The sequence below is a fragment of the Oncorhynchus clarkii genome, chromosome 7, assembly GCF_045791955.1.
Source record: "Oncorhynchus clarkii lewisi isolate Uvic-CL-2024 chromosome 7, UVic_Ocla_1.0, whole genome shotgun sequence".
Taxonomy (NCBI): domain Eukaryota; kingdom Metazoa; phylum Chordata; class Actinopteri; order Salmoniformes; family Salmonidae; genus Oncorhynchus; species Oncorhynchus clarkii.
The window spans coordinates 4,034,574-4,055,253 of NC_092153.1; the positions used below are offsets into that span (position 1 = coordinate 4,034,574).

General features: G+C 49.0%; 1 protein-coding gene across 1 annotated transcript; it reads right to left on the bottom strand.

Moving 5' to 3' along the window:
- Positions 1 to 1,258: 1,258 nt before the first annotated feature.
- LOC139414039 (protein-lysine methyltransferase METTL21E-like) lies at positions 1,259 to 19,949 on the bottom strand. The gene is made up of 5 exons (XM_071161915.1): positions 19,682 to 19,949; positions 7,118 to 7,275; positions 5,490 to 5,607; positions 4,005 to 4,542; positions 1,259 to 2,366 (listed from the first exon to the last, which is right to left on the bottom strand). The coding sequence occupies exons 1-4, from the start codon at positions 19,734 to 19,736 to the stop codon at positions 4,118 to 4,120; spliced, it is 756 nt and encodes a 251-aa protein (XP_071018016.1). The 5' UTR covers positions 19,737 to 19,949; the 3' UTR covers positions 1,259 to 2,366; positions 4,005 to 4,117.
- Positions 19,950 to 20,680: the final 731 nt, after the last annotated feature.

The window sequence follows — 20,680 nt, forward strand, 5'->3', positions numbered from 1 at the left end:
GGGGGGGGGGGGTATGTTTAGTTGTGGTAGGGGGTCTGGTGTTGTAGTGTTATGGGGGGGGGGGGGGGGGGGTATGTTTAGTTGTGGTAGGGGGTCTGGTGTTGTAGTGTTATGGGGGGGGGGGGGGGGTATGTTTAGTTGTGGTAGGGGGTCTGGTGTTGTAGTGTTATGGGGGGGGGGGGTCTGGTGTTGTAGTGTTATGGGGGGGGGTATGTTTAGTTGTGGTAGGGGGTCTGGTGTTGTAGTGTTATGGGGGGGGGGTATGTTTAGTTGTGGTAGGGGGTCTGGTGTTGTAGTGTTATGGGGGGGGGGGGGGGGGTATGTTTAGTTGTGGTAGGGGGTCTGGTGTTGTAGTGTTATGGGGGGGGGGGTATGTTTAGTTGTGGTAGGGGGTCTGGTGTTGTAGTGTTATTGGCTCAGTGGGAAGTATGGGGGGGGGGTTGGTATCCCCAGCCAAGAAGATATCACGGGAATCCCATCTCACCACATTGGAGACAGAGAGGATGAGGTATGTCTTAAAATGTCTCCGGGTGGGAAATGAGAGTCTCCATGTATCTCCCTCTGGGACCTAAAGGGCAGACGGGTCGTGCTGATGGGTGGACCGTCTCACCTCAACCCCTCTCTGACCCAAATCCTTTTCTCTTCAGCAGACTGACAGATAAAACCACTTCTTATCCAGAACGATTTACAGACCAGAGGTGTTTATAATGTACTGTATTTACAGACCAGAGGTGTTTATAATGTACTGTATTTACAGACCAGAGGTGTTTATAATGTACTGTATTTACAGACCAGAGGTGTTTATAATGTACTGTATTTACAGACCAGAGGTGTTTATAATGTACTGTATTTACAGACCAGAGGTGTTTATAATGTACTGTATTTACAGACCAGAGGTGTTTATAATGTACTGTATTTACAGACCAGAGGTGTTTATAATGTACTGTATTTACAGACCAGAGGTGTTTATAATGTACTGTATTTACAGACCAGAGGCGTTTATAATGTACTGTATTTACAGACCAGAGGTGTTTATAATGTACTGTATTTACAGACCAGAGGTGTTTATAATGTACTGTATTTACAGACCAGAGGTGTTTATAATGTACTGTATTTACAGACCAGAGGTGTTTATAATGTACTGTATTTACAGACCAGAGGTGTTTATAATGTACTGTATTTACAGACCAGAGGCGTTTATAATGTACTGTATTTACAGACCAGAGGTGTTTATAATGTACTGTATTTACAGACCAGAGGTGTTTATAATGTACTTTATTTCTCAGAACTATTTACAGACCAGAGGTGTTTATAATTATTATTATAGCAACACAACAGGTGAAGCAGGTCTTGTTATGTACAGCAACACAACAGGTGAAGCAGGTCTTGTTATGTACAGCAACACAACAGGTGAAGCAGGTCTTGTTATGTACAGCAACACATCAGGTGAAGCAGGTTCTTGTTATGTACAGCAACACATTAGGTGAAGCAGGTTCTTGTTATGTACAGCAACACATCAGGTGAAGCAGGTCTCGATATGTACAGCAACACATCAGGTGAAGCAGGTTCTTGTTATGTACAGCAACACATTAGGTGAAGCAGGTTCTTGTTATGTACAGCAACACATTAGGTGAAGCAGGTCTCGATATGTACAGCAACACATCAGGTGAAGCAGACACTATACATCTTCAATCAGAGATACAACTGAATAACAGAGAAAACAATAATATACTGATCTGCCCAGACGTGAAGAGAAGGAGAGTTCAAGACCCAGACATGAAGAGAGGAGAGTTCAAGACCCAGACATGAAGAGAGGAGAGTTCAAGACCCAGGCATGAAGAGAGGAGAGTTCAAGACCCAGGCATGAAGAGAGGAGAGTTCAAGACCCAGGCATGAAGAGAAGAAGAGTTCAAGACCCAGGCATGAAGAGAAGGAGAGTTCAAGACCCAGGCATGAAGAGAAGAAGAGTTCAAGACCCAGGCATGAAGAGAAGGTGAGTTCAAGACCCAGGCATGAAGAGAGGAGAGTTCAAGACCCAGGCATGAAGAGAAGGTGAGTTCAAGACCCAGGCATGAAGAGAGGAGAGTTCAAGACCCAGACATGAAGAGAAGGAGAGTTCAAGACCCAGGCATGAAGAGAGGAGAGTTCAAGACCCAGACATGAAGAGAAGGAGAGTTCAAGGCCCAGACATGAAGAGAAGGAGAGTTCAAGGCCCAGACATGAAGGGAAGGAGAGTTCAAGACCCAGACATGGAGGGAAGGAGAGTTCAAGACCCAGACATGAAGAGAAGGAGAGTTCAAGACCCAGATATGAAGAGAGGAGAGTTCAAGGACCAGATACAGTGCCTTGCAAAAGTATTCGGCCCCCTTGAACTTTGCGACCTTTTGCCACATTTCAGGCTTGCAACATAAAGATATAAAACTGTATTTTTTTTGTGAAGAATCAACAACAAGTGGGACACAATCATGAAGTGGAACGACTTATTGGATATTTCAAACTTTTTTAACAAATCAAAAACTGAAAAATTGGGCGTGCAAAATTATTCAGCCCCTTTACTTTCAGTGCAGCAAACTCTCTCCAGAAGTTCAGTGAGGATCTCTGAATGATCCAATGTTGACCTAAATGACTAATGATGATAAATACAATCCACCTGTGTGTAATCAAGTCTCCGTATAAATGCACCTGCACTGTGATAGTCTCAGAGGTCCGTTAAAAGCGCAGAGAGCATCATGAAGAACAAGGTACACACCAGGCAGGTCCGAGATACTGTTGTGAAGAAGTTTCAAGCCGGATTTGGATACAAAAAGATTTCCCAAGCTTTAAACATCCCAAGGAGCACTGTGCAAGCGATAATATTGAAATGGAAGGAGTATCAGACCACTGCAAATCTACCAAGACCTGGCCGTCCCTCTAAACTTTCAGCTCATACAAGGAGGAGACTGATCAGAGATGCAGCCAAGAGGCCCATGATCACTCTGGATGAACTGCAGAGATCTACAGCTGAGGTGGGAGACTCTGTCCATAGGACAACAATCAGTCGTATATTGCACAAATCTGGCCTTTATGGAAGAGTGGCAAGAAGAAAGCCATTTCTTAAAGATATCCATAAAAAGTGTCGTTTAAAGTTTGCCACAAGCCACCTGGGAGACACACCAAACATGTGGAAGAAGGTGCTCTGCTCAGATGAAACCAAAATTGAACTTTTTGGCAACAATGCAAAACGTTATGTTTGGCGTAAAAGCAACACAGCTCATCACCCTGAACATACCATCCCCACTGTCAAACATGGTGGTGGCAGCATCATGGTTTGGGCCTGCTTTTCTTCAGCAGGGACAGGGAAGATGGTTAAAATTGATGGGAAGATGGATGGAGCCAAATACAGGACCATTCTGGAAGAAAACCTCATGGAGTCTGCAAAAGACCTGAGACTGGGACGGAGATTTGTCTTCCAACAAGACAATGATCCAAAACATAAAGCAAAATCTACAATGGAATGGTTCAAAAATAAACATATCCAGGTGTTAGAATGGCCAAGTCAAAGTCCAGACCTGAATCCAATCGAGAATCTGTGGAAAGAACTGAAAACTGCTGTTCACAAATGCTCTCCATCCAACCTCACTGAGCTCGAGCTGTTTTGCAAGGAGGAATGGGAAAAAATGTCAGTCTCTCGTTGTGCAAAACTGATAAGAGACATACCCCAAGCGACTTACAGCTGTAATGGCAGCAAAAGGTGGCGCTACAAAGTATTAACTTAAGGGGGCTGAATAATTTTGCACGCCCAATTTTTCAGTTTTTGATTTGTTAAAAAAGTTTGAAATATCCAATAAATGTCGTTCCACTTCATGATTGTGTCCCACTTGTTGTTGATTCTTCACAAAAAAATACAGTTTTATATCTTTATGTTTGAAGCCTGAAATGTGGCAAAAGGTCGCAAAGTTCAAGGGGGCCGAATACTTTCGCAAGGCACTGTACCTTCAAGAGTTAAGTGTAATGCGCTTCTCGACTTTGCCTTTGTTGATTCTCGGAGTGTGTGTCTGGGATTCAATCAAAGAACACACCTCCCCATCTCTCCATCCCCCTGCAGTGTCTCAGACTGCTTCCGTAGAGCATGGTAGTATTAAGCTGCCTCTCCAGACCGTGTCTTCCTCCCCATCCCCTTCCTCGATGCTCGGTACAGTTTAATACTGAGACTGGGCAGATCGTACAGTTCATCCAGATGGAACCTGGTCTGGAACCGTTCTACGAACTGGTTCTCTCTGTCCAGACGGAACCTCATGGCCCAGAGGATCTCCGTCCCGTCCTGACACAGGTGATCGAAGGTGTCCAAGAGTTCCGCCAGGTAGGGGTGGCAGTACACCACATCGGCAGCGAACACGTAGTCATAGTGACAGGCAGCCTGAGGGAAGCGTTGTTCCAGCTCCTTCCCCCAGGACAGCTCAGCGACACGAGGAGCGTGTCTACAGGAACCCCTGGTGTTACGCAGTACGTTATACTGCAGGTTACTCAGCACCTCCGGCAGGTCTGTGGACGTGACCTTGGCACCTAGGAAATAAACACAAACAAACACCAGTTACCAAACAGGAAGGAGATGTCTGTCCTCTGAAGAGGGCGGTGTGACCGGACGTGCTACCTGTCCCAGACCTGCTGTTTTCAACTCTCTAGAGACAGCAGGAGTGGTAGAGATCCTCTCAATGATCGGCTATGAAAAGCCAACTGACCTGTTGCACCCTCTACAACTACTGTGATTATTATTATTTGACCCTGCTGGTCATCTATGAACATTTGAACATCTTGGCCATGATCTGTTATAATCTCCACCCGGCACAGCCAGAAGAGGACTCACCCCTCATAGCCTGGTTCTTCTCTAGGTTTCTTCCTAGGTTTTGGCCTTTCTAGGTAGTTTTTCCTAGCCACCGTGCTTCTACACCTGCATTGCTTGCTGTTTGGGGTTTTAGGCTGGGTTTCTGTACAGCACTTTGAGATATCAGCTGATGTAAGAAGGGCTTTATAAATACATTTGATTGATTGATTGACTGGATGGGCCCGAACTAAAACAAAAAACACACACTAAAACACACTAAAAGCCCCCAGGACAGCTCAGTGATATGAGGAGGGTGTCTGGGACCCCCCAGGACAGCTCAGTGACACGAGGAGGGTGTCTGGGACCCCCCAGGACAGCTCAGTGATACGGGGAGGGTGTCTGGGGCCCCCCAGGACAGCTCAGTGATATGAGGAGGGTGTCTGGGACCCCCCAGGACAGCTCAGTGATATGAGGAGGGTGTCTGGGACCCCCCAGGACAGCTCAGTGATACGGGGAGGGTGTCTGGGGCCCCCCAGGACAGCTCAGTGATATGAGGAGGGTGTCTGGGACCCCCCAGGACAGCTCAGTGATATGAGGAGGGTGTCTGGGACCCCCCAGGACAGCTCAGTGATACGAGGAGGGTGTCTGGGACCACCCGTGCGACTTTGTAAATACAAGATTGTCTCACCTAGAAGGCTTGTAACTATGGAGACCAGACCGGTCCCGGCGCCCAGCTCGATGACGTTCTTGTCCAGCAGGTTGTACGTGTCACGGTGCGTATCCAGGAAGTAACACAGCACTATGGCCTGATGGGAAATAAACACAATGCAATGTGAACTAACAGGACATTATAAAATGAAGTTGATGGATGAAGATGTACCTGGTGAGGAAAAAAGTGGAATTTAAAAGTAATGATTGTGATGAAGATTAGTGTAAGGGTAGTGTTAGTGAGGATGATGAAGGTGAGCGGTAGTGTTAGTGAGGATGATGAAGGTGAGCGGTAGTGTTAGTGAGGATGATGAAGGTGAGCGGTAGGGTAGGGTAGTGTTAGTGAGGATGATGAAGGTGAGCGGTAGGGTAGTGTTAGTGAGGATGATGAAGGTGAACATAAGGGTAGTGTTAGTGAGGATGATGAAGGTGAGCGGTAGGGTAGTGTTAGTGAGGATGATGAAGGTGACCATAAGGGTAGTGTTAGTGAGGATGATGAAGGTAAGCGGTAGGGTAGTGTTCGTGAGGGTGATGAAAATTAGTGTAAGGGTAGTGTTAGTAAGGATGATGAAGGTGAGCGGTAGGGTAGTGTTAGTGAGGATGATGAAGGTGACCATAAGGGTAGTGTTAGTGAGGATGATGGTGACCATAAGGGTAGTGTTAGTGAGGATGGTGAAGGTGACCATAAGGGTAGTGTTAGTGAGGATGATGAAGGTAAGCGGTAGGGTAGTGTTCGTGAGGGTGATGAAAATTAGTGTAAGGGTAGTGTTAGTGAGGATGATGAAGGTGAGCGGTAGGGTAGTGTTAGTGAGGATGATGAAGGTGAGCAAAAGGGTAGTGTTAGTGAGGATGATGAAGGTGACCATAAGGGTAGTGTTAGTGAGGGTGATGAAGGTGACCATAAGGGTAGCGTTAGTGAGGATGATGAAGGTGAGCAAAAGGGTAGTGTTAGTGAGGATGATGAAGGTGACCATAAGGGTAGTGTTAGTGAGGATGATGAAGGTGAGCGGTAGGGTAGTGTTAGTGAGGATGATGAAGGTGACCATAAGGGTAGTGTTAGTGAGGATGATGAAGGTGACCATAAGGGTAGTGTTAGTGAGGATGATGAAGGTGAGCGGAAGGGTAGTCTAAGTGAGGATGATGAAGGTGAGCGGTGGTGTTAGTGAGGATGATGAAGGTGACCATAAGGGTAGTGTTAGTGAGGATGACGAAGGTGAGCGGAAGGGTAGTGTTAGTGAGGATGATGAAGGTGAGCGGTAGTGTTAGTGAGGATGATGGTGAGCGGTAGGGTAGTGTTAGTGAGGATGATGAAGGTGAGCGGAAGGGTAGTGTTAGTGAGGATGATGAAGGTGAGCGGTAGGGAAGTGTTAGTGAGGATGATGAAGGTGACCATAAGGGTAGTGTTAGTGAGGATGATGAAGGTGACCATAAGGGTAGTGTTAGTGAGGATGATGAAGGTGAGCGGTAGTGATGAAGGTGAGCATAAGGGTAGTGTTAGTGAGGATGACGAAGGTGACCATAAGGGTAGTGTTAGTGAGGGTGATGAAGGTGGGCGGAAGGGTAGTGTTAGTGAGGATGATGAAGGTGGGCGGAAGGCGTGTGTTGTACCGAGGGCCACATCACAGCGCCGTAGAGGTCATGTGACTCCTTGATCTTGATCTGATGGTCAGCGAAGGTGTATCCCTCCCAGGCTTCCACGGTGATCAGAGACTGGATGATCCTCCTGGACATGATGGCAGCTGCCAGCTCAGCATCCACATCAACACCTGGCAACACAATTAAATCATATTTATTCTATGTGGGACTAGTGCTATGGAACTACAGTGCCTTGCGAAAGTATTCGGCCCCCTTGAACTTTGCGACCTTTTGCCACATTTCAGGCTTCAAACATAAAGATATAAAACTGTATTTTTTTGTGAAGAATCAACAACAAGTGGGACACAATCATGAAGTGGAACGACATTTATTGGATATTTCAAACTTTTTTAACAAATCAAAAACTGAAAAATTGGGCGTGCAAAATGATTCAGCCCCTTTACTTTCAGTGCAGCAAACTCTCTCCAGAAGTTCAGTGAGGATCTCTGAATGATCCAATGTTGACCTAAATGACTAATGATGATAAATACAATCCACCTGTGTGTAATCAAGTCTCTGTATAAATGCACCTGCACTGTGATAGTCTCAGAGGTCCGTTAAAAGCGCAGAGAACATCATGAAGAACAAGGAACACACCAGGCAGGCCCGAGATACTGTTGTGAAGAAGTTTAAAGCTGGATTTGGATACAAAAAGATTTCCCAAGCTTTAAACATCCCAAGGAGCACTGTGCAAGCGATAATATTGAAATGGAAGGAGTATCAGACCACTGCAAATCTACCAAGACCTGGCCGTCCCTCTAAACTTTCAGCTCATACAAGGAGAAGACTGATCAGAGATGCAGCCAAGAGGCCCATGATCACTCTGGATGAACTGCAGAGATCTACAGCTGAGGTGGGAGACTCTGTCCATAGGACAACAATCAGTCGTATATTGCACAAATCTGGCCTTTATGGAAGAGTGGCAAGAAGAAAGCCATTTCTTAAAGATATCCATAAAAAGTGTTGTTTAAAGTTTGCCACAAGCCACCTGGGAGACACACCAAACATGTGGAAGAAGGTGCTCTGCTCAGATGAAACCAAAATTTAACTTTTTGGCAACAATGCAAAACGTTATGTTTGGCGTAAAAGCAACACAGCTCATCACCCTGAACATACCATCCCCACTGTCAAACATGGTGGTGGCAGCATCATGGTTTGGGCCTGCTTTTCTTCAGCAGGGACAGGGAAGATGGTTAAAATTGATGGGAAGATGGATGGAGCCAAATACAGGACCATTCTGGAAGAAAACCTGATGGAGTCTGCAAAAGACCTGAGACTGGGACGGAGATTTGTCTTCCAACAAGACAATGATCCAAAACATAAAGCAAAATCTACAATGGAATGGTTCAAAAATAAACATATCCAGGTGTTAGAATGGCCAAGTCAAAGTCCAGACCTGAATCCAATCGAGAATCTGTGGAAAGAACTGAAAACTGCTGTTCACAAATGCTCTCCATCCAACCTCACTGAGCTCGAGCTGTTTTGCAAGGAGGAATGGGAAAAAATTTCAGTCTCTCGATGTGCAAAACTGATAGAGACATACCCCAAGCGACTTACAGCTGTAATCGCAGCAAAAGGTGGCGCTACAAAGTATTAACTTAAGGGGGCTGAATAATTTTGCACGCCCAATTTTTCAGTTTTTGATTTGTTAAAAAAGTTTGAAATATCCAATAAATGTCGTTCCACTTCATGATTGTGTCCCACTTGTTGTTGATTCTTCACAAAAAAATACAGTTTTATATCTTTATGTTTGAAGCCTGAAATGTGGCAAAAGGTCGCAAAGTTCAAGGGGGCCGAATACTTTCGCAAGGCACTGTATTTCCAAACAGTGAAGATGGTTGCATTTCCCATCATCCTCTCTCTCAATACAGTCTCAGGTTGTTGACGTATCCCATCATCCTCTCACTCAGTACAGTCTCAGGTTGTTGACGTATCCCATCATCCTCTCTCTCAGTACAGTCTCAGGTTGTTGACGTATCCCATCATCCTCTCTCTCAGTACAGTCTCAGGTTGTTGACGTATCCCATCATCCTCTCTCTCAGTACAGTCTCAGGTTGTTGACGTATCTCATCATCCTGTCACACAGTACAGTCTCAGGTTGTTGACGTATCCCATCATCCTCTCTCTCAGTACAGTCTCAGGTTATTGACGTATCCCATCATCCTCTCTCTCAGTACAGTCTCAGGTTGTTGACGTATCCCATCATCCTCTCTCTCAGTACAGTCTCAGGTTATTGACGTATCCCATCATCCTCTCAGTACAGTCTCAGGTTGTTGACGTATCCCATCATCCTCTCTCAGTACAGTCTCAGGTTGCTGACGTATCCCATCATCCTCTCTCTCAGTACAGTCTCAGGTTATTGACGTATCCCATCATCCTCTCTCAGTACAGTCTCAGGTTGCTGACGTATCCCATCATCCTCTCTCTCAGTACAGTCTCAGGTTATTGACGTATCCCATCATCCTCTCTCTCAGTACAGTCTCAGGTTGTTGACGTATCCCATCATCCTCTCTCTCAGTACAGTCTCAGGTTGTTGACGTATCCCATCATCCCCTCTCTCAGTACAGTCTCAGGTTGTTGATGTATCCCATCATCCTCTCTCTCAGTACAGTCTCAGGTTATTGACGTATCCCATCATCCTCTCTCTCAGTACAGTCTCAGGTTGTTGATGTATCCCATCATCCTCTCTCTCAGTACAGTCTCAGGTTATTGACGTATCCCATCATCCTCTCAGTACAGTCTCAGGTTATTGATGTATCCCATCATCCTCTCTCTCAGTACAGTCTCAGGTTCTTGACGTATCCCATCATCCTCTCTCTCAGTACAGTCTCAGGTTGTTGATGTATCCCATCATCCTCTCTCTCAGTACAGTCTCAGGTTCTTGACGTATCCCATCATCCTCTCTCTCAGTACAGTCTCAGGTTGTTGACGTATCCCATCATCCAAATGTTCCATTTAAAGTCGAGACCTCGTCTTTGCCCAGAATGTCTCCCCCCACCCCCGCCCCCTCCTCTTCACTAGTTGACCCCTATAAGGTAGGGTTAACTGAGACCTGTGACCTAGGGTTAGTACTGTGTCAGCAGTGTAACATAACCCCTCTACACGGCTGGCTGACCCAGCATCAGTCCAGTAACCTAGCCCCTCAGTAGAGTAACATAACCCCTCTACACGGCTGGCTGACCCAGTCCAGTAACCTAGCCCCTCAGTAGAGTAATATAACCCCTCTACACGGCTGGCTGACCCAGCATCAGTCCAGTAACCTAGCCCCTCAGTAGAGTAACATAACCCCTCTACATGGCTAGCTGACCCAGTCCAGTAACCTAGTCCCTCAGTAGAGTAATATAACCCCTCTACACGGCTAGCTGACCCAGTCCAGTAACCTAGTCCCTCAGTAGAGTAATATAACCCCTCTACACAGCTAGCTGACCCAGTCCAGTAACCTAGTCCCTTAGTAGAGTAATATAACCCCTCTACACGGCTAGCTGACCCTGCATCAGTCCAGTAACCTAGTCCCTCAGTAGAGTACCATAACCCCTCTACACGGCTAGCTGACCCTGCATCAGTCCAGTAACCTAGTCCCTCAGTAGAGTACCATAACCCCTCTACACGGCTAGCTGACCCAGTCCAGTAACCTAGTCCCTCAGTAGAGTACCATAACCCCTCTACACGGCTAGCTGACCCAGTCCAGTAACCTAGTCCCTCAGTAGAGTAATATAACCCCTCTACACGGCTAGCTGACCCAGTCCAGTAACCTAGACCCTCAGTAGAGTACCATAACCCCTCTACACGGCTAGCTGACCCAGCATCAGTCCAGTAACCTAGTCCCTCAGTAGAGTACCATAACCCCTCTACACGGCTAGCTGACCCAGCATCAGTCCAGTAACCTAGTCCCTCAGTAGAGTACCATAACCCCTCTACACGGCTAGCTGACCCTGCATCAGTCCAGTAACCTAGTCCCTCAGTAGAGTAATATAACCCCTCTACACGGCTAGCTGACCCTGCATCAGTCCAGTAACCTAGTCTCTCAGTAGAGTAACATAACCCCTCTACACGGCTAGCTGACCCTGCATCAGTCCAGTAACCTAGTCCCTCAGTAGAGTACCATAACCCCTCTACACGGCTAGCTGACCCAGTCCAGTAACCTAGTCCCTCAGTAGAGTACCATAACCCCTCTACACGGCTAGCTGACCCAGTCCAGTAACCTAGTCCCTCAGTAGAGTAATATAACCCCTCTACACGGCTAGCTGACCCAGTCCAGTAACCTAGCCCCTCAGTAGAGTACCATAACCCCTCTACACGGCTAGCTGACCCTGCATCAGTCCAGTAACCTAGTCTCTCAGTAGAGTAACATAACCCCTCTACACGGCTAGCTGACCCAGCATCAGTCCAGTACCCTAGTCCCTCAGTAGAGTACCATAACCCCTCTACACGGCTAGCTGACCCAGCATCAGTCCAGTAACCTAGTCCCTCAGTAGAGTAACATAACCCCTCTACACGGCTAGCTGACCCAGTCCAGTAACCTAGTCCCTCAGTAGAGTACCATAACCCCTCTACATGGCTAGCTGACCCAGTCCAGTAACCTAGTCCCTCAGTAGAGTACCATAACCCCTCTACACGGCTAGCTGACCCAGCATCAGTCCAGTAACCTAGTCCCTCAGTAGAGTACCATAACCCCTCTACACGGCTAGCTGACCCTGCATCAGTCCAGTAACCTAGTCCCTCAGTAGAGTAATATAACCCCTCTACACGGCTAGCTGACCCAGTCCAGTAACCTAGTCTCTCAGTAGAGTAACATAACCCCTCTACACGGCTAGCTGACCCAGCATCAGTCCAGTAACCTAGTCCCTCAGTAGAGTACCATAACCCCTCTACACGGCTAGCTGACCCAGTCCAGTAACCTAGTCCCTCAGTAGAGTACCATAACCCCTCTACACGACTAGCTGACCCAGCATCAGTCCAGTAACCTAGTCCCTCAGTAGAGAACCATAACCCCTCTACACGACTAGCTGACCCAGTCCAGTAACCTAGTCCCTCAGTAGAGTACCATAACCCCTCTACACGGCTAGCTGACCCAGTCCAGTAACCTAGTCCCTCAGTAGAGTACCATAACCCCTCTACACGGCTAGCTGACCCAGTCCAGTAACCTAGTCCCTCAGTAGAGTACCATAACCCCTCTACACGGCTAGCTGACCCAGTCCAGTAACCTAGTCCCTCAGTAGAGTAACATAACCCCTCTACACGGCTAGCTGACCCAGTCCAGTAACCTAGTCCCTCAGTAGAGTAACATAACCCCTCTACACGGCTAGCTGACCCAGTCCAGTAACCTAGTCCCTCAGTAGAGTAATATAACCCCTCTACACGGCTAGCTGACCCAGCATCAGTCCAGTAACCTAGTCCCTCAGTAGAGTAACATAACCCCTCTACACGGCTAGCTGACCCAGCATCAGTCCAGTAACCTAGTCCCTCAGTAGAGAACCATAACCCCTCTACACGACTAGCTGACCCAGCATCAGTCCAGTAACCTAGTCCCTCAGTAGAGTAATATAACCCCTCTACACGGCTAGCTGACCCAGTCCAGTAACCTAGCCCCTCAGTAGAGTAACATAACCCCTCTACACGGCTAGCTGACCCAGTCCAGTAACCTAGTCCCTCAGTAGAGTAATATAACCCCTCTACACGGCTAGCTGACCCAGTCCAGTAACCTAGTCCCTCAGTAGAGTAATATAACCCCTCTACACGGCTAGCTGACCCAGTCCAGTAACCTAGCCCCTCAGTAGAGTAACATAACCCCTCTACACGGCTAGCTGACCCAGTCCAGTAACCTAGTCCCTCAGTAGAGTAATATAACCCCTCTACACGACTAGCTGACCCAGCATCAGTCCAGTAACCTAGTCCCTCAGTAGAGTACCATAACCCCTCTACACGGCTAGCTGACCCTGCATCAGTCCAGTAACCTAGTCACTCAGTAGAGTAACATAACCCCTCTACACGGCTAGCTGACCCTGCATCAGTCCAGTAACCTAGTCTCTCAGTAGAGTTACATAACCCCTCTACACGGCTAGCTGACCCTGCATCAGTCCAGTAACCTAGTCCCTCAGTAGAGTACCATAACCCCTCTACACGGCTAGCTGACCCAGTCCAGTAACCTAGTCCCTCAGTAGAGTAACATAACCCCTCTACACGGCTAGCTGACCCAGTCCAGTACCCTAGTCCCTCAGTAGAGTACCATAATCCCTCTACACGGCTAGCTGACCCAGCATCAGTCCAGTACCCTAGTCCCTCAGTAGAGTACCATAACCCCTCTACACGGCTAGCTGACCCAGCATCAGTCCAGTAACCTAGTCCCTCAGTAGAGTAACATAACCCCTCTACACGGCTAGCTGACCCAGTCCAGTAACCTAGTCCCTCAGTAGAGTACCATAACCCCTCTACATGGCTAGCTGACCCAGTCCAGTAACCTAGTCCCTCAGTAGAGTACCATAACCCCTCTACACGGCTAGCTGACCCAGCATCAGTCCAGTAACCTAGTCCCTCAGTAGAGTACCATAACCCCTCTACACGGCTAGCTGACCCTGCATCAGTCCAGTAACCTAGTCCCTCAGTAGAGTAATATAACCCCTCTACACGGCTAGCTGACCCAGTCCAGTAACCTAGTCTCTCAGTAGAGTAACATAACCCCTCTACACGGCTAGCTGACCCAGCATCAGTCCAGTAACCTAGTCCCTCAGTAGAGTACCATAACCCCTCTACACGGCTAGCTGACCCAGTCCAGTAACCTAGTCCCTCAGTAGAGTACCATAACCCCTCTACACGACTAGCTGACCCAGCATCAGTCCAGTAACCTAGTCCCTCAGTAGAGAACCATAACCCCTCTACACGACTAGCTGACCCAGTCCAGTAACCTAGTCCCTCAGTAGAGTACCATAACCCCTCTACACGGCTAGCTGACCCAGTCCAGTAACCTAGTCCCTCAGTAGAGTACCATAACCCCTCTACGCGGCTAGCTGACCCAGTCCAGTAACCTAGTCCCTCAGTAGAGTACCATAACCCCTCTACACGGCTAGCTGACCCAGTCCAGTAACCTAGTCCCTCAGTAGAGTAACATAACCCCTCTACACGGCTAGCTGACCCAGTTCAGTAACCTAGTCCCTCAGTAGAGTAACATAACCCCTCTACACGGCTAGCTGACCCAGTCCAGTAACCTAGTCCCTCAGTAGAGTAATATAACCCCTCTACACGGCTAGCTGACCCAGCATCAGTCCAGTAACCTTGTCCCTCAGTAGAGTAATATAACCCCTCTACACGGCTAGCTGACCCAGCATCAGTCCAGTAACCTAGTCCCTCAGTAGAGTAATATAACCCCTCTACACGGCTAGCTGACCCAGTCCAGTAACCTAGTCCCTCAGTAGAGTAATATAACCCCTCTACACGGCTAGCTGACCCAGTCCAGTAACCTAGCCCCTCAGTAGAGTAACATAACCCCTCTACACGGCTAGCTGACCCAGTCCAGTAACCTAGTCCCTCAGTAGAGTAATATAACCCCTCTACACGACTAGCTGACCCAGCATCAGTCCAGTAACCTAGCCCCTCAGTAGAGTACCATAACCCCTCTACACGGCTAGCTGACCCTGCATCAGTCCAGTAACCTAGTCTCTCAGTAGAGTAAAATAACCCCTCTACACGGCTAGCTGACCCTGCATCAGTCCAGTAACCTAGTCTCTCAGTAGAGTAACATAACCCCTCTACACGGCTAGCTGACCCTGCATCAGTCCAGTAACCTAGTCCCTCAGTAGAGTACCATAACCCCTCTACACGGCTAGCTGACCCAGTCCAGTAACCTAGTCCCTCAGTAGAGTAACATAACCCCTCTACACGGCTAGCTGACCCAGTCCAGTACCCTAGTCCCTCAGTAGAGTACCATAATCCCTCTACACGGCTAGCTGACCCAGCATCAGTCCAGTACCCTAGTCCCTCAGTAGAGTACCATAACCCCTCTACACGGCTAGCTGACCCAGCATCAGTCCAGTAACCTAGTCCCTCAGTAGAGTAACATAACCCCTCTACACGGCTAGCTGACCCAGTCCAGTAACCTAGTCCCTCAGTAGAGTACCATAACCCCTCTACATGGCTAGCTGACCCAGTCCAGTAACCTAGTCCCTCAGTAGAGTACCATAACCCCTCTACACGGCTAGCTGACCCAGCATCAGTCCAGTAACCTAGTCCCTCAGTAGAGTACCATAACCCCTCTACACGGCTAGCTGACCCTGCATCAGTCCAGTAACCTAGTCCCTCAGTAGAGTAATATAACCCCTCTACACGGCTAGCTGACCCAGTCCAGTAACCTAGTCTCTCAGTAGAGTAACATAACCCCTCTACACGGCTAGCTGACCCAGCATCAGTCCAGTAACCTAGTCCCTCAGTAGAGTACCATAACCCCTCTACACGGCTAGCTGACCCAGTCCAGTAACCTAGTCCCTCAGTAGAGTACCATAACCCCTCTACACGACTAGCTGACCCAGCATCAGTCCAGTAACCTAGTCCCTCAGTAGAGAACCATAACCCTTCTACACGGCTAGCTGACCCTGCATCAGTCCAGTAACCTAGTCCCTCAGTAGAGTACCATAACCCCTCTACACGGCTAGCTGACCCAGTCCAGTAACCTAGTCCCTCAGTAGAGTACCATAACCCCTCTACACGGCTAGCTGACCCAGTCCAGTAACCTAGTCCCTCAGTAGAGTACCATAACCCCTCTACACGGCTAGCTGACCCAGTCCAGTAACCTAGTCCCTCAGTAGAGTAACATAACCCCTCTACACGGCTAGCTGACCCAGTCCAGTAACCTAGTCCCTCAGTAGAGTAACATAACCCCTCTACACGGCTAGCTGACCCAGTCCAGTAACCTAGTCCCTCAGTAGAGTAATATAACCCCTCTACACGGCTAGCTGACCCAGCATCAGTCCAGTAACCTAGTCCCTCAGTAGAGTAATATAACCCCTCTACACGGCTAGCTGACCCAGCATCAGTCCAGTAACCTAGTCCCTCAGTAGAGTAATATAACCCCTCTACACGGCTAGCTGACCCAGTCCAGTAACCTAGTCCCTCAGTAGAGTAATATAACCCCTCTACACGGCTAGCTGACCCAGTCCAGTAACCTAGCCCCTCAGTAGAGTAACATAACCCCTCTACACGGCTAGCTGACCCAGTCCAGTAACCTAGTCCCTCAGTAGAGTAATATAACCCCTCTACACGACTAGCTGACCCAGCATCAGTCCAGTAACCTAGCCCCTCAGTAGAGTACCATAACCCCTCTACACGGCTAGCTGACCCTGCATCAGTCCAGTAACCTAGTCTCTCAGTAGAGTAACATAACCCCTCTACACGGCTAGCTGACCCTGCATCAGTCCAGTAACCTAGTCTCTCAGTAGAGTAACATAACCCCTCTACACGGCTAGCTGACCCTGCATCAGTCCAGTAACCTAGTCCCTCAGTAGAGTACCATAACCCCTCTACACGGCTAGCTGACCCAGTCCAGTAACCTAGTCCCTCAGTAGAGTAACATAACCCCTCTACACGGCTAGCTGACCCAGTCCAGTACCCTAGTCCCTCAGTAGAGTACCATAATCCCTCTACACGGCTAGCTGACCCAGCATCAGTCCAGTACCCTAGTCCCTCAGTAGAGTACCATAACCCCTCAACACGGCTAGCTGACCCAGCATCAGTCCAGTAACCTAGTCCCTCAGTAGAGTAACATAACCCCTCTACACGGCTAGCTGACCCAGTCCAGTAACCTAGTCCCTCAGTAGAGTACCATAACCCCTCTACATGGCTAGCTGACCCAGTCCAGTAACCTAGTCCCTCAGTAGAGTACCATAACCCCTCTACACGGCTAGCTGACCCAGCATCAGTCCAGTAACCTAGTCCCTCAGTAGAGTACCATAACCCCTCTACACGGCTAGCTGACCCTGCATCAGTCCAGTAACCTAGTCCCTCAGTAGAGTAATATAACCCCTCTACACGGCTAGCTGACCCAGTCCAGTAACCTAGTCTCTCAGTAGAGTAACATAACCCCTCTACACGGCTAGCTGACCCAGCATCAGTCCAGTAACCTAGTCCCTCAGTAGAGTACCATAACCCCTCTACACGGCTAGCTGACCCAGTCCAGTAACCTAGTCCCTCAGTAGAGTACCATAACCCCTCTACACGACTAGCTGACCCAGCATCAGTCCAGTAACCTAGTCCCTCAGTAGAGAACCATAACCCCTCTACACGGCTAGCTGACCCTGCATCAGTCCAGTAACCTAGTCCCTCAGTAGAGTACCATAACCCCTCTACACGGCTAGCTGACCCAGTCCAGTAACCTAGTCCCTCAGTAGAGTACCATAACCCCTCTACACGGCTAGCTGACCCAGTCCAGTAACCTAGTCCCTCAGTAGAGTAACATAACCCCTCTACACGGCTAGCTGACCCAGTCCAGTAACCTAGTCCCTCAGTAGAGTAACATAACCCCTCTACACGGCTAGCTGACCCAGTCCAGTAACCTAGTCCCTCAGTAGAGTAATATAACCCCTCTACACGGCTAGCTGACCCAGCATCAGTCCAGTAACCTAGTCCCTCAGTAGAGTAACATAACCCCTCTACACGGCTAGCTGACCCAGCATCAGTCCAGTAACCTAGTCCCTCAGTAGAGTACCATAACCCCTCTACACGACTAGCTGACCCAGTCCAGTAACCTAGCCCCTCAGTAGAGTAATATAACCCCTCTACACGGCTAGCTGACCCAGTCCAGTAACCTAGCCCCTCAGTAGAGTAACATAACCCCTCTACACGGCTAGCTGACCCAGTCCAGTAACCTAGTCCCTCAGTAGAGTAATATAATCCCTCTACACGGCTAGCTGACCCAGTCCAGTAACCTAGTCCCTCAGTAGAGTAACATAACCCCTCTACATGGCTAGCTGACCCAGTCCAGTAACCTAGCCCCTCAGTAGAGTAACATAACCCCTCTACACGGCTAGCTGACCCAGTCCAGTAACCTAGTCCCTCAGTAGAGTAATATAACCCCTCTACACGACTAGCTGACCCAGCATCAGTCCAGTAACCTAGCCCCTCAGTAGAGTACCATAACCCCTCTACACGGCTAGCTGACCCTGCATCAGTCCAGTAACCTAGTCTCTCAGTAGAGTAACATAACCCCTCTACACGGCTAGCTGACCCTGCATCAGTCCAGTAACCTAGTCCCTCAGTAGAGTACCATAACCCCTCTACACGGCTAGCTGACCCAGTCCAGTAACCTAGTCCCTCAGTAGAGTAACATAACCCCTCTACACGGCTAGCTGACCCAGTCCAGTACCCTAGTCCCTCAGTAGAGTACCATAACCCCTCTACACGGCTAGCTGACCCAGCATCAGTCCAGTAACCTAGTCCCTCAGTAGAGTACCATAACCCCTCTACACGGCTAGCTGACCCAGCATCAGTCCAGTAACCTAGCCCCTCAGTAGAGTACCATAACCCCTCTACACGGCTAGCTGACCCAGCATCAGTCCAGTACCCTAGTCCCTCAGTAGAGTACCATAATCCCTCTACACGGCTAGCTGACCCAGCATCAGTCCAGTAACCTAGTCCCTCAGTAGAGTAATATAACCCCTCTACACGGCTAGCTGACCCAGTCCAGTACCCTAGTCCCTCAGTAGAGTACCATAACCCCTCTACACGGCTAGCTGACCCAGCATCAGTCCAGTAACCTAGTCCCTCAGTAGAGTAATATAACCCCTCTACACGGCTAGCTGACCCAGTCCAGTACCCTAGCCCCTCAGTAGAGTAATATAACCCCTCTACACGGCTAGCTGACCCAGTCCAGTAACCTAGTCCCTCAGTAGAGTACCATAACCCCTCTACACGGCTAGCTGACCCAGCATCAGTCCAGTACCCTAGTCCCTCAGTAGAGTAATATAACCCCTCTACACGGCTAGCTGACCCAGTCCAGTAACCTAGTCCCTCAGTAGAGTACCATAACCCCTCTACACGGCTAGCTGACCCAGTCCAGTACCCTAGCCCCTCAGTAACATAGCCCCTCAGTAACATAGCCCCTCAGTAACATAGCCCCTCTATGTAGTCGATTAGCACTTGGCAGGTTATTTGCGGCCTCTCTGACACAGACATGCAGCTCGTATACCAGTTATGTAAGCTAGTGAGGGGAGAGACAGAGAAGAGCTCTTAAATCACTTCACAGCCTGTGTGTGTGTGTGTGTGTGTGTGTGTGTGTGTGTGTGTGTGTGTGTGTGTGTGTGTGTGTGTGTGTGTGTGTGTGTGTGTGTCAATGTACCCGATTACAGTGCTATAAACACGTCTATGAAGCCCTATAAACATGACTTACCGCTCATAGTGACCATCAATGAATGAATAACAACCAATCTACCAAGAGGGCACTTCAACTATCGACGCTTTTGATATGTACAGAAATAACCAACAAAGTTGTGAGTCGTCCCATAGTTTACACATTTGTTCTGTACGGGTGTGGATCTGACAGCTCTAGCTACCTACCCTCCGTTTCAGCATCTTCCTCAGTCTGGACAGCCTGGGTCAGGAGGGGGTTCATGTCTCTGTCCTGTCCTGGAGTAGGGGTGAGGGGTTTGTGGGTAGTAGCAGTAACAATCTGACCGTGTTGCTCCAAAGTGGTGTGTTGGATGTCCAGGGAAACAGCGTCGGTCCTTAGTCTAGGTGCTCCGGGTCTCAGTGGGCTCTAGTCTGAGTCAGGTCGGCTGGCTGTGTGTTGTGAGGGGCTGGTATATGGTTCTCTTTCTCCTTTCCGTCCCTCCCTCCGTTGACATACTGGGTATGGTACTCCCCTCCCTCTCCCCCTCCCTCCCTCCCTCCTTTGGCATACTGGGTATGGTACTCCCCTCCCTCCCTCCTTTCCTTCCCTCCCTCCGTTGGCATACTGGGTATGGTACTCACCTCCCTCTCCCCCTCCCTCCCTCTCTCCTTTCCTTCCCTCCCTCCGTTGGCATACTGGGTATGTTACTCCCCCTCCCTCCCTCTCTCCTTTCCTTCCCTCCCTCCGTTGGCATACTGGGTATGTTACTCCCCCTCCCTCCCTCCCTTTCTCCTTTCCTTCCCTCCCTCCGTTGGCATACTGGGTATGGTACTCCCCCTCCCTCCCTCTCTCCTTTCCTTCCCTCCCTCCGTTGGCATACTGGGTATGTTACTCTCCTCCCTCTCTCCTTTCCTTCCTTCCCTCCCTCACTCCTTTCCTTCCCTCCCTCCGTTGGCATACTGGGATGGTACTCCCCCTCCCTCCCTCTCTCCTTTCCTTCCCTCCCTCCGTTGGCATACTGGGTATGTTACTCTCCTCCCTCTCTCCTTTCCTTCCTTCCCTCCCTCTCTCCTTTCCTTCCCTCCCTCCGTTGGCATACTGGGTATGGTACTCCCCCTCCCTCCCTCCCTCTCTCCTTTCCTTCCCTCCCTCCCTCTGTTGGCATACTGCCTGGTGGGTCAGCCAGAGAGAGAATGGGCCAGCCAGAGAGAGAGGGAAACATAGAT

Bases quoted from the DNA above. Each gene is read 5' to 3' on its own strand.
- LOC139414039 (XM_071161915.1), bottom strand. From the start codon at position 19,736: ATGAACCCCCTCCTGACCCAGGCTGTCCAGACTGAGGAAGATGCTGAA. The intron at 7,276-19,681 runs GTAGGTAGCTAG...TTGTGTTGCCAG, and splicing joins GGAAGATGCTGAAACGGAGG to GTGTTGATGTGGATGCTGAG. The intron at 5,608-7,117 runs GTACAACACACG...ATTTCCCATCAG, and splicing joins GCGCTGTGATGTGGCCCTCG to GCCATAGTGCTGTGTTACTT.